This window comes from Betta splendens, chromosome 4 (genome assembly GCF_900634795.4).
Source record: "Betta splendens chromosome 4, fBetSpl5.4, whole genome shotgun sequence".
Classification (NCBI taxonomy): Eukaryota; Metazoa; Chordata; class Actinopteri; order Anabantiformes; family Osphronemidae; genus Betta; species Betta splendens.
This window is the reverse complement of record NC_040884.2, coordinates 21,677,773-21,691,338: the sequence shown is the minus strand read 5'-3', so window position 1 is coordinate 21,691,338 and position 13,566 is coordinate 21,677,773. Positions and strand designations below refer to the sequence as shown.

Sequence of the window (13,566 nt, the reverse complement as noted above, 5' to 3'; positions counted from 1 at the left end):
TCATAAGTTACAGCTCCTGTTTGATTACATTTGCGACCCATTAACTTCACGCTGTCCTCCAGCTTGGCTACACGAGTAAATATACAATTTAATGTTGTAGAAATAATGTTTTACTGTTGGATTTATGTCAGGCTAGTGCGCTGCGTTTTCCTTTAAATCTCTTCTCTCGACGTAATTGACTCCGATTGTCAGCGAGCACCAATTAGCTTGTAAACCCAAACAGTTTAAGGCTTTTCTCCAGACAATGAGCGAAGCAGACGGCGACACTCGCAGCGTGTTGACGGAAGAAAGTGAAGATGCATTTCGTTTCAGGTTGCTCCTCTGGGCGTACAGTATGGTGAAATTAGGAGTGAGCTTCTTCTTGACATTGGAGTGTTTTTGCTTGCGACTTTGGAGCCGCAGAGGCTGTTGATCTCTTTTAACTCCTCAGAAATGCATTGCCAGCTGCCGAACGCCAGCCGCCAGCTACATGCCAGTCATCTATTCCACTAGTCTTTAATAAAGTCGCCCATAGAGGCTGAGAGATAAACACAATCCCTTGTTTTGATGCCCCGCGGAGGAAAAGGATCCCTCTAAGTCTTTGTGGGGAGATGACAAAACAAGGTTGTGCAGGTCATCATTTCACTGCTCTCATAATGTCTCTGTGAAGTTTACTGATCAGCAGCCGCTGTTGGAGATGTCTGTACTTTTCCATTCATTATTTACAGCCGGGACTTGCAGCCATTTGCTTCTCCACACATAGTTCTGATGTATTTTAAGCTCATATTAGGCCTGATGTGCAATTTAGCAAAATTGACACTAATTACATTAAGGCGGGTAGTCATGAAATTTTCCGTGTGATCAAAATTAATGAAGTATAAATAAAATATCCCATGCCAAAGCCAAGATGCACGAGCGGAGCCGTCTGCAGAGGAATGGAGCCATGTTTCTGAAATCGGGTGACAGGAATTAGCCCCAAGCCTGTTTTTGAACAATCAGTTCGACTAAGAAGGAAAATAAGTGATGTATAACCAGCTGTGAGGGTGGTCTCTGTCCGGCTGGGCTTGCTTTTTTGCCTCTTCTCTTCTTACAGCTGCAGATAGTTTGTGCACATTCAGCTTTGTACTGTTTATTACCGGGGTTCGATCCGTTTATTGTACCAGTATCTTCCTTGTGAGTGAAATGGATATTTTTTCTGCATTTCCCCTGCTGGCACAAAATAGGTTTCTGTTAAAAAGTTAGTGTGACTTACAAAGAACATATCAAGACGTCCCTTTGGACCCCTGCGGCGTCTCCATAGCCTTCATCCCTCTCACCTGGCTGGACTCTCTGGACCTTCAGCCGGCGATGTTTGTGTAATGACCCGCAACCTGTTGACACTTTTATCACCCATAGATTTTGGACGGCAGTAGTCGCCATATGGATCATTGCTCTCAGACTTTGCTGAGCATGATTTATCGACTCCTGCAAAGGAAGTCAATGGCTAAATTAGCACTCTGACCGGAGGAAAAATTACATTTATGAACTGCAGAGCTGCTGGACAGAAGTGGATATATCCTTCTAGTAATCGGGGAAGTGGACTCCTTAAGTAATAACTTCGATTCGGGCATTTACATTATTAGATTTTATAGGTGTGAACCGATTATTATACTGCAGCCAGCATTGGATCCCAGTATTTCATAATATCTGTTGTAAATCAAAAGCAGAATGTGCAGAAAGGCCCAGACCAAGTCAGCGACCTAGGTGGCCCAGCCCACCCCACCATTAATCTTTAAACACCGTCTGATTTCTTGCTTTTGAGTTGGTGTTTCATATTAGTACAATCTAGCAACTGATTAACTACCTGATTCAACAGGACCTTTGACTCTTTATCTAATTACGGGCTTGATATTTACCACAGGAAGGACAGTCGGCTCTCATCAGGAGTCAAGCCTGCAATCAACAGCAGCTTTCTAATTGGTAATTTATTTGGCAGTCCAGGCTTTGATTAGACGCGGCCCGAGGACCTCTGCCGTTCGGCTTGTTTAATAACTCTATTCCAAGAATGCTCGTGTTTTCTCCACTGATGTACATCTGTACAGCGGCCTCTCCACTGCACATGTATGCTAATGCGTTATTCTGTATAGCTGCACAGGCTTTCTAGTTGTGCCATATCCGCCAGCAGAGACGCTTGATTGAGGAGCATTTACTGCGCTGACACAGTGATTAATTATGTAACAGCCACTGAAAAAACAAGATTTATAATGCAGTTTGGTCAATAACGGGAGAATGAGCTCCAACTCTCAAGCGGAACACCATGATACAGTAGCTGATTGTTTCTGCAGCTGAGTTCCTGTGAAAGTTGACGGTTTTGTCATCAGCCGGTATGTGTAACCCAAACAGCACCAGTGTTTACAGCGGGTAGTGGATCAGCTTTACAAGCTGTGGAGGATAATGCTGTCACGTCATCAGGTGTCAGGTTTGGCTGATGCAGCATAAAAAGCATCGCCTGTCATAACAGAAGGATGAAGACGTGATTGTTTCGGGCTTCTCCGAAGGTTCCTGAGGAATAAAATCAAGAGGCCAAACCAGAGAAACTGCGTGTTTGCGTCGGTCTTGGGTTCGAGCACAAGCCCCGCCCCCACGCGCCGGTGGACTATAAATGGAGCTGGCGCCGCGTAAACTCCCATTCTGTTGGTAGAGAGAGAAGGTTACAGGGTGTCAGGAACTGAGCAGAGCCAGAAACTAACGCTCTGTTGTCTTTTCTAAGATGAAGACCATAAAATACAGTAAGAGGTCCTCAACCTGTGCCACATGCTAATGTTAACTATGTAGAGTTAGCTTAATTAGCTTAATAGATAGAGGCCAGTAAAAACAGCTAATCTCAGCTGTGGTAAATTAGCATGATTAGCTAATTTGTTGCATTGTTGTTTAGCTTGTCTCTTTTCTTTGAGGTAAATTCTTTATTGTACTGAAGTTGGTGAAATACAGTAATGTAGATGCTTTTAGCGTAAAACATCAGTTCAGTTTTTAGGGTCTTTAAAAACTGTTATTGTGATTAATGGTTTGATGGTTGAGTCCAATTCCACACTTTTTTTTCTGGTTTTTCACAACCAGACAGATTTTGTTACTGTATGTATTACAATGGGAGCAAAGGTGATCACATTCACGCTGTGATTCCCAATATGCATTATTTGTTCGCTGATTGTGTATTTTACCTTCTCAGAGGATGCGGGCAGCTCTCCCAAACCTGAGCTGTGATTTTAAAGGTTGACCGATATTTAGAGCATTAGCTCAGTATGTATACAGTAGGTTTAACCATGTCATTACTTTTTGCTGTGCATTTTATCTGATAAGAAAACAAAAATAAAAAGTCTTTTTAGTTTTGAAGGGTGAGTATTAACTCATTTTTAACCACGTGTCCACTGAGCAACAGAAACTCCTAATCCTCCTGTCAATTATCAGTGAGCAGGTGAGTTAGTTTTTCCACATTCTCGTCTCCCTTGGTGGGGAAAAAAGCAGTGCTCGTCCATGTTTTATGGTCTTGTATGGATTTTCCTCAAAACTTTAATCTCTATAGATGCATTTCTTCTGTAACACTCGAGTACAATAAAGCCTGAGAGATGAATATTGAATAAAGTGATGTCTGAGTTACATGGTGGGAGTTTTCTACAGCTGGGGACCATGCAGTGAAGTAATGTTGCTCTGTACAACCCATAAAATGGGTTAATTGGCCACAGTGGAAACTTTATTGCGTTTTAGAAGATATAAATCACACTTTGCTGTTGTACAGCCTAGAGCTGCACCTTTATATTGACTAAAGTTTCAACTATTGATGATTTTGATCAATGACCTAAGTATGTTGCAATGAATTTATTGATTATTTGCGTGATTGGTGATTAAAGCACTAGTAAAAATCTGAAGATCAACGGTATGTACATCAGGGTGGCTTAAATCCCTCTCGATGCATTTGTCCCGCAGCTGTTTTACAAAGTGGCCATTGTAAGTTTTACAACCGTGAATCCTATTCTGGAACTGTGAATCGAAGAAACAAGCATAAAAAATGATTTTTGGCAACATTGTTTCCTCTGGATTAACACGCCCTCTGTCTGCTTCCTCCTGCAGCTTCATTCCAACTCAGATAAAGGCGATGGATCAGTCGAGTACATTTTAACTGGAGAAGGAGCCGGGACTATATTTGTCATCAATGAAGTGACTGGAGATATTCATGCCACTAAGAGCTTGGATCGGGAAAGGAAAACACATTATGTCCTCCATGCGCAAGCGTTGGATCGCAACACAAAGATGGCGCTGGAACCAGAGTCGGAATTCATCATCAAAGTACAAGACATCAATGACAACGCACCCAAATTTCCAGATGGACCCTTTGTAGCTACGGTGCCTGAGATGTCTGAAGTGGGTGAGTACAGTGCTACAGAATCAACTGGACCTTCACATGATGGCCCTCTACTGTCCACAGCAGAGAGCCGTTGTTTGAATGGAATGAAGGATGAAAACAAACTTCACTGATAATTTTGTTTCAGTCTTCATGGTTATAATCCTTTTTTTACATGGGTAATGTGATAAAAACATAGTTTGGCAACAAGGCTTAGGACCAAGATTTTTTAAAAGAGAAATCTACAGTGAAACCTTTGTGTATATGCAACGTACCTCTACGTATACATATATACGTACAGTATATGTAAATGTATATACAGTTTATGTAGAAACGACCCCATGCAGCCCTTTCCTGTGGTTTGCCCTCTGTACCATAATGTTTTCCAGTATGTTTGATCTTCTCTAAGCCATGCGAGTCCTCTGTCTCATCTTTTGTTGTGTGGTTGCTGTGATGCTTTCCCGGGTGGACAGGACTTCATAAGCACTCAATTGTGCCTCCACAGCAAACCCAGCCATCGACACTGGCGTCGGAGTCCTCCACATCGTGGTGGAAAAGAAAAGCCTCTATCCGCCTCCTCTGAGACTGCTCCTCATATGCCCAGCATCATGTGGCAAACATCTATTTTTTATTCCTTTAGTCGACGGTTCTGTTTTTAGCTCGGGTGAACAAAAGCCAGCCTGTGGATTCTGCTTTACAGCACAATAGCTCAAAAAGTATGATGCTCGATTTTACCACAGCACTCCTTCAAATCGTGTAGGTTGTCCAAATGGTGGCCAAACTGCTGTCAGGGCCATTTTTTTGCTTGGAATAGAAATAACTTAGAGAATCTCTGTCAGCTTGCTGGGAAAAAAAATCTATTTATATCAGTCTCGCAAAAAAATAACCTGCTCAGTCGGTGAATCAGAATATTACGACAGCTGGACAGAACAGATTCAATATGCAAACCCCCACAGACCTGTAGCACCTTCATTATTACCAGTCAGCATCTCCCAGGCTATGATGATGAATATGCATGAACAGACAGAGTGGCACACATCAATCAGATGCATCCTGCACGTCTTAATCACCTATGAGAGATGTTTATTGCCTCTCTCACTTCTGTGTAAAGGAGTTATAGCTATAATGTGTATATTGGATCCTGCATTAAAAGACTCGGACTATTTGGCCCATCACTCGGCTCTAAATGAGTTCGTAATAAGGGAGTGAAAATATATTCTTGCGGCACTAATCTATGACATCTCTTGTTTAGCTCTAACGAGACGACTCATTTCAAAGTTTCAATACTCGCTGCAAACTTCATCATCAGCTGCACAAAAAAGAATCAATCATTGATGACCCTAGGGAGGAAATCAAGGACTGTGAAGGGGAGAATAATTAGCTTTTTCCTTCCCCCCCCTCCTCCTTCGCTCATGTCCATTAAAGTAAAGCGCCAAATCGGCTGCAACAATCAACTGTCCTCACACTCCAGCGCACTAATCCCCCAGCATTTGTCAATACAGGAGCTCCCAAAAGCAGGAAGAGGCTGTCTGGAAGTGTGGCAGCTAATTGGTGCAGATGTTCTTTTTTTCCTGTCTAAATTGATTAGCTGGGCATGTTCCAGGTAGTGTGACGTTCCCGTTTCATACCTCTCCTTCAAAGGAAAGGAGTATCAATTTCCTACTACTGTGTCTCTCCAAGGTGATATTTCCTAAATGGATGCAGTGCACACAGCAGCTCTGCTTTCCTGTCGACCTGTGGATCTGATAGAGTCTATCGGATAGACACAGGCAGCAACTACTTTAAATGAATAGTAATGAAGAGAGGGCTTTTTTTGGAACTGCTGTCTGAGCAGAATGGACATAAGGCTGGTGAAGCTCAACCAAACCAACAGAACCCGGTCGTAGTTAAATCCATTCATCCTATCCTGAACAAATGAAGGTGACAAGGTGTACAGTATGTACTGTAACATAGACTTAATTATTATTTTTTTTTTGCATTTAAACTTTCTGGAGCATCCACATTTTTTGGTAATAGAAAAAAACATTGCATTAAGAGCAAATTAATAATTTAGAGAGTTGTGTTACTGCATGTTGAATTTGCAACAAAATACACAGCACCTGAGCCTCTGTTGAGACTTTCGCAGGATGAACTCCAGTTGCAGAGATTTTGACTTCTAGAAGTGCATGACATTGTGTGGTGGAATCCAGTGACGCCAGCAGTGAGAGAGAGATGGTTTGAAGCCTAAATGAAATGATGAAAGCCAATATCAAGTTGTATGTGACTAGGTTCTCAATGGATGTGTATATACTTTGAATGAACAGTAGAATTCATTGCCCCCCGTTCCTGCCATCTAGCAGCGGCTGTCCTGCTATGGGTTGTAGGCAGTTTGTAAAACTTTTGAAAGTTTCATGAATATCAATGTGTATCAAATTGCACATATTGATTAGAGTTTTCTCTGCAATGGTAAAACGTGCACATAAAAAATGTATCCAGATACAAGTGAAACTTTAAACATGATGTTTCTCTGCCTTCAAAGCAGCCTGGTGTCCAGTCTGGTGCAAGAGTCTCTTGAATACTTGATGTCAGATTTATTCCGGGGTTGAGCCGTGAAGAGACATTCACTAACAGAGGTTTCAAAAATCTTGTTACACAACAGGATGTGTCGGCTGGGTTTTTTGTGGAACACTGTGTATATAATCATGTTTTTAAGCAGACATTAATCACATGAGGCTACAGTTCATCGTTCTTGTTATGACGTGAAACTGCTTTCTAAACAGATGATATGCAACCACAGCGATGCTAAGCTCAAATAACCTCCTGTATCAGTGTGACTGCCTGAGCAGGTTCATATGAAATATAAATATCTGCTGGGACATGTTGAAGTGAGTTTCCTGTATTAATGGAATGATGAGGTAAACAACGCGCATTGTGTCCAGAAGATTTACAGTACCGGTCCTTAGATCCATCACCCAACTCATCTTCCTCAACACAATCGCGGCACGATCCCTATTTACTCATATAAGCTCACAATGCAATTACATTGCACTCACCGTGCAATTATAATGGGTTAATGAAGCCTGTAATGCTGTTTGAGCAACACTTATGTTAAATTGAAGCACGGCTGCTCTTACAGAGGCTTTTTTAATAATAACAGAGTAAATAATGAGCCGTCCTTACAAGGTTTCAAATCATTTGTCTGTGGATTTGTGATCTGTTAGAAAAGGCTTGAAAGCTTTTTTGGGTTAAATGAGTTGACACTTATCTGTGCAGTGTTTTAATGTGTTTCTGCCTCTCTTATCATATAATATTCATATTAACACAGATCTAAAGACGCCAGACATCGTCCTGAAAAATTTGTCCAAAGCTGGACAATTTAATTATTTTGCTTTCACATTAGTGCAGTTTGTAACTTCTGGACTCGATTAAAATGTTCACAGTCATTTTCTGCTGTGTTGTTCTTCAGGCACGTCTGTGTTACAAGTCACAGCGAGCGACGCCGATGACCCCACCTATGGAAACAGCGCCAGGATAGTCTACAGCATCCTACAAGGACAGCCATATTTCTCCGTCGACCCCAAAACAGGTGTGGTTATTACTGCCTGCCTGGGAAAGATCCTTAGACCCAATAAGCAGCCACACGCTCACAGTAAATAGAAATGTGAGTTGTTCTTATCTCTCGTTTGATCCCCTGAGGAGTTGTGCATGCCATGCTGTGAAAGCGCTTCTCCGGCGAACATCTTGTTCTGTAACTGCAGCACGTCTGACATCATAAAAGCGGAAGCAGCCACAGCAGAGTTATGGGCCACTCATACAGCTGCTATATTGTTGAGCACGCAATCCAGTCTTTGTGGGCCATAACTAAACCCTCAGGGGTCAAAGGAGACATAAGGATGGCTGTGGAAAGCCGTTGTTTCCTGCTTTTAGAAACGGAGGGGAGCCGCAGCAGGCCGTCCTCGGTGTACTCAAAATCCACCTTTTGTCTGAGAGACCTATCCCAGATCTATTAAATGTTAATAAGCCTTCCAAAGTGAAAAGCACACAACTTTTATACCATGTGAAGAGCAAATAGCTGCGAGTGTGTGCATGTCTTGTTTATTTCTGATCTTCCTTCATCACAGACGTCTGTGTACATGCACACGTGGTTTTGAAGTCTGACGAGCTTTCCGCTCCCGCTGCTGCCGCTGTCGGTTAACATGAACGCCGATCCACTTGTATGAATTGATTCATTGCAGTGTGGAACAACTGCTGGCCCCTTTGAGACTATACCGCCCATGTAAAACACGGAGTCTTTGCTGAATGAGCAACACAAATGAATTGCTGAATATTTTGACTTTACCTCGAGGGAGGCGGCAGCGGGGATTGATGGAGCAATTTCGCAGCGGTGTGCCGAGGCAGAAGCGATGGCGGCTTTCAAATGCAAACTGGCCCTTCGCACGCAACGGCATATATTTTTCTTTAACCAGATGTTAGTATGGGTGAAATCTATTTTAAAACAGGTTTTTGAATATAAGACGCGTTATTGAACTGCAGGTTCTTTCTGTGCGGCGTGCTTTTGGAAACATCTGATGCCTTGTTTAGCTTGAGCTGACTCAGCATCTTGTCTGCATTGTAATTCAGCATGAAGCGGAGCAGAACAAAGGAGTGGGGACATGATCGAAGGCCTGGCCGGCTGTGCTATTCCACCCACATGTTTTAATAAATAAGTGTTTTGGCCACTGGCGAACTACCACCATTCCATAATTAGGAGGAGAAACTCCAGCGGTCGGAACCGTGCACATGGACGAGGGTGTGTGTGCACGTGATCTTTACTATGCTGAGGCTGCTCATGCGTTCGTCGCACAGGGCATGCGCTTGCTTACACCTCCTCATATCCACGTGCACCTGGCTCACACTGTGCATAAACTTTAGAGCCACAGTCATGGGGGAGGAGGATTAAAAGAACACACACACACACACACACACACACACAAATCTGTCTCCTGACATTTGACCTTGGTCTGGTGGCCCAATGCAGCAGTGACAGATTTTACAAGACACATGAGGTAGCAGAAAAGATCACTGAAGGACAAAGGGTAACGACAGCATTTGGCCTGGACATATGGCATTGAAGGAATCCTCAGAGGACCCTCTCAGACTTGACCCACATCCTCAGTGAGAGACAAAGTGAATGGTTTCATCAGCTACTTCTTCTACATCATCATCGTAAAGTGTGACACTGACAGACCTGCTTGTCTGTTTTGAAAATTGCGTAAATGGTAAATTGACCACAATTACATACAGGGTACAGCATGCAGTGTTGGTTTAACAAGCAGTGTTGGCAAAGCAATCATGAGCTCATGACTCTTTTAAGATGCCTCGCAGCTGCTAAAATTCAAATCTTGTACCTTAATGTCCCTAATCAGACTAAAAAGGATCCGTGTAACATTACATTACGCCTTCATGCCTTCCAGTAATGCAAAATATTGTACGACTCCTTATATTGAAATAACGGTTTGGCATGTTTATTGTGTAAGTGCATGCAAAGAGAGACATGATTGGTTGCTATTTTATAACATTTACAATATGGACTCATTTATAAATGTTTACAGGATGTCACTCTCTAAATTGAAGATTATAATTACTCCTTAAATCTACCAAAAGCCAAAACATTACTCAGAACTGTTAACAAAGAGGCGCCAAGAAGGTTAATCAGCACAGTTGCGCGTCTGTAAAATAGCACACAGTGAACCACCTGCCACTTAACCAGAGCCAAGTTCCACCTCGCAGCCAGTCAACTAAGGCAGACATGTTAATAGCTTGGTGCTAAATGACGGAGTTCATACTTTTTAGCTCTCTAATTAACTGAGAGAATGACATTAAGGCAGATACTCGTCTCCACTGGAAATAAGATTCAATCATGGATGTAAAATTAAAATTGATGCCTCTGTGACGGCGTTGTGCAGCGTGCAGGGAGAGATACAAATTCAGATTTAGATAGAAAATGAATAAATGAGCACAACGCAGGCTTTGTAAGGACAGAAACAAAACTGATACAGCAGATAATGATAGAAGGCCTGAGGGGGGAAATGTGGGCAGAAGAAAACACATGCGGCAGCTTTTGCTCTAATTTGAATTATTAAAATGTTTTGCACGTTTCCTGCTTCATGAGTAAAAATAACTTATTTATTTAAAAGCTGCAAATGCATGTCTGTCACATGAGACGCTAATCAAGGTGTAGTTTTAATGATCTTGCGTTATCAGTATCGATATTTAAATGTAAGATGAATGCTACATACTGTACTACAAAGAGCCACATTCAGACAAATCAGATCATGGGCATATTTGTGCCTCTACTTACCTAAAGTAGTGAAATGCAGTTCTGAGAGGTGTGTGTCTAGATAATCCACTTGTTTCTTAGTGAAGCGCAGGGACTGCAGGTTTTCAGACGAACTGCATCACACTGCAGCAATGAAGGCTGCTGATTATCATGCATTCAGCCAGAGTGGGGAGACTAATCAGGGTGCACAGTGTGGCTGGGGTAAAGACCTGGGGCCATTCCCTGCCTCGCATGTGGAGACAGTTTAGAATCAGGTTTTTTCTGCATCAGTGAAACAAAATGCATGAGAACACGGGATGTCTGCTCATATGCCAGTGGGATAAAAGGGAGCTGTTTACAGGGCCAGTACCCAACAGCTCTACCTGTGGCAGCTGGGATTGGCTCCGGCAACCCTGCAGCCCATGTGAGGCCAGACGATGTTGGACCCACAGTACAGGATATTCTACGGACAGACGACCTGCTGCTCTGCTCACTGACTGTACATCGCACTGGATCAGTTAAATATTGTGTCTGGTTGTACATTTGACAGGTATCCTCTGTGGAATGCTGTATCACATTCAGCCAGTGGAGTATAACTATTCTGGTGACATGGCCTTTTAAGTGACATGCTAACTGAATATTCATTGCGATGGATTTACTTGATTATGTCGACTGTAAGTCTCAGAACTGCAGAGCCAGCAGATTTAATAAGAGCCTTCTATATCTCAGCAAAAGTATATCTTAGATGGTGGCACCATTTATCCTTTTTAGACTCGGGTCGTAACTCCTGTCTTTCCCATCACTGCTGTGCATCTGTCACTTGGTCCGCGGGGACATCAAGGTTGTTCCTCTAGTCGCACAGTTGCGAGCCTCCCCAGCAAACCCCACCTCACATCTGTACTAGCTCACTCGCTGGCGAAGGCACTCACCACTGCAGAAGCCCTCCGTCCCTGTTGCATCCTAAATAGGCTAATTTCTCTGCTGATGTGGGATTTGGGAGTGTTCAAGTTTATTGAAGGAGCTGACACAGATCAAGATGTTTCTGCGATTCGTGGATTAAGCCCCACCTCTGGTTGGATAAAAAAAGCTGCCACATTGTTGTCTGGAGCAGTCGAACCAATTATCTCAATAAGAGATATGATCTGATTCATAAACAGAAGATGTTTGTGAAAACAAAAGATGACATATACTATAATGATGCCTATGCTTATTATGGTTATTACTTATCTTTGTGTATTGTTCCTGCATAAGTGCTATGAGTGCTAACACACTCACACACAGGGATAACATCCCATTGGATGGGCCAAAAACCAAGATTCCTGAATCTGGAGATTGAAGAGCGCTTTAGTAATCTCCTCTAATCCTTTTTGTTCACCCAGGAGATTGTCCTCCTTTAGAAGTTTTCCAGCCAGACAAAGAGGTGGATAGTGTGATGGTATCAAGTCTAATAGACTGGGGAGGTTGAGGAAAAGGCTAACCACCTCGCTGTGTCAAAGCGCCCAGGTTCAAGGAAGTCAGCTCTTTCTCAATTATTTTCTAAATTAACTGACAAGCTCCATAGAGATTTAGCCGAGGCTATCTGAGGTATTGCGGCACAGAAACTGTCAGGAAAGGGAGTTCAGGGGTGCGATCTTCATGTCAAAGCACTGACATACCTTTCGGGTATTTGCACTTTCTGAGGAATGCCCCTGCGGCTTTCTTCCATATGGTTAAAGAATTCCATTTAGGCGTGAATGGCGCTCGGTGGTCGTTGGTTTGTAATGTGGCTGCGCTGCGCCGGCTCAGTGATCACAGCTCTCTTCTGAGTGGTCAGACGCAGCAGGGATTCTCATTTATCCGTTTGACGACGTACCACTAAACAGATTCCCCTCATTGCTGTGTCTAAAAGTGAAAATTCCTCAGGCAAAAGAAGACGCTTCTTACAGCGTCTGCTGATTGTTTCTAACCTACTGCTGTGAAATATTGCTGAGGAGCGATGCACCTTCCAGAGCTCACGGGTAATAAGAGACTTGAAAGGTCAGATCGTCTGTCTTGGTGTTGTTTAATGGGAAATGTGTCCACTTGCCAAGGTATGTGCGTCTCAAGGACCCCATGTTAAGTAATGCTATGACTCGAGTTAATGACAAAGACTTGCTATTGAGTCTGAGCCCGCATCATTACTGGAAAGTGGCTGCAAGGCCTTTGATTAGTCTTGAAACTAGAAAAGCAGAACTTTGGACAGAAAGAATAGTGCCCAGAGTGGGATTGGAAATATATTGCTGAACGAGGAGCTTGTGGACACGTTGTGTGCAATCATAACAGCAATTCAAGGGAATATATGGCATTTGCCAATTTTCTCATACTTAGATTTTTCTCTGACTTGCGTACCTGCTATGATCAAATAACCCACTGAACATTTCATGGGCAACTAAAATTCATCTTGTTAAAGGAATTACAGTGCTTTAATCTGAGGGACTTTCGAGTTTAAAATAGAGCAAGCGGCAGTGTGATCTTAAAGCTTCCTTGCAAATAAATTGGTAGACATACAGGAAATTATTAGATTTGACTGAATGACAAAGATAACCAAAGTTTAAAATGCGTTTCCTTTCCGCCTGGTCTTGGTTGGTCTAAAGTAATTATTTATAGAAAGCTTTTGAGTAATTAGTTGAGATTTGCCGTTTTGTAAGGCCTTGCCTTCAGTGGGACTCCAGATATTGACATCTTGACAGCTCCTCTGGATCTGCCTCTGACTAGTAGCACTTCTTTGAAGGATGTAATCTGTAATCCGTCCCATTAAATTTGTCAGTTAGAACAGATCAGTGCTTAACATTTAGAATTCACCACTAAATCAAGTCAGTCATATCCCATTAACTGACATTACTTTAACATCAGATGTGAAGGGAACACAATGCAGATGTAGCAGTTGCAGAGGATGTTTGTGCTGTATAGTGTTGAC

General features: G+C 42.6%; 1 protein-coding gene across 2 annotated transcripts in view; it reads left to right on the top strand.

The window, feature by feature from the left end:
- Positions 1–13,566, top strand: part of LOC114853776 (cadherin-18) — a 98,126-nt gene that overhangs the window by 60,583 nt on the left and 23,977 nt on the right. For both annotated transcript variants that reach the window (XM_029147561.3, XM_029147560.3), the window contains 2 exons: positions 4,084–4,378; positions 7,800–7,919. In XM_029147561.3, coding sequence (XP_029003394.1) covers positions 4,084–4,378; positions 7,800–7,919 — 415 coding nt within the window. The remainder of the gene's footprint in view (positions 1–4,083; positions 4,379–7,799; positions 7,920–13,566) is intronic.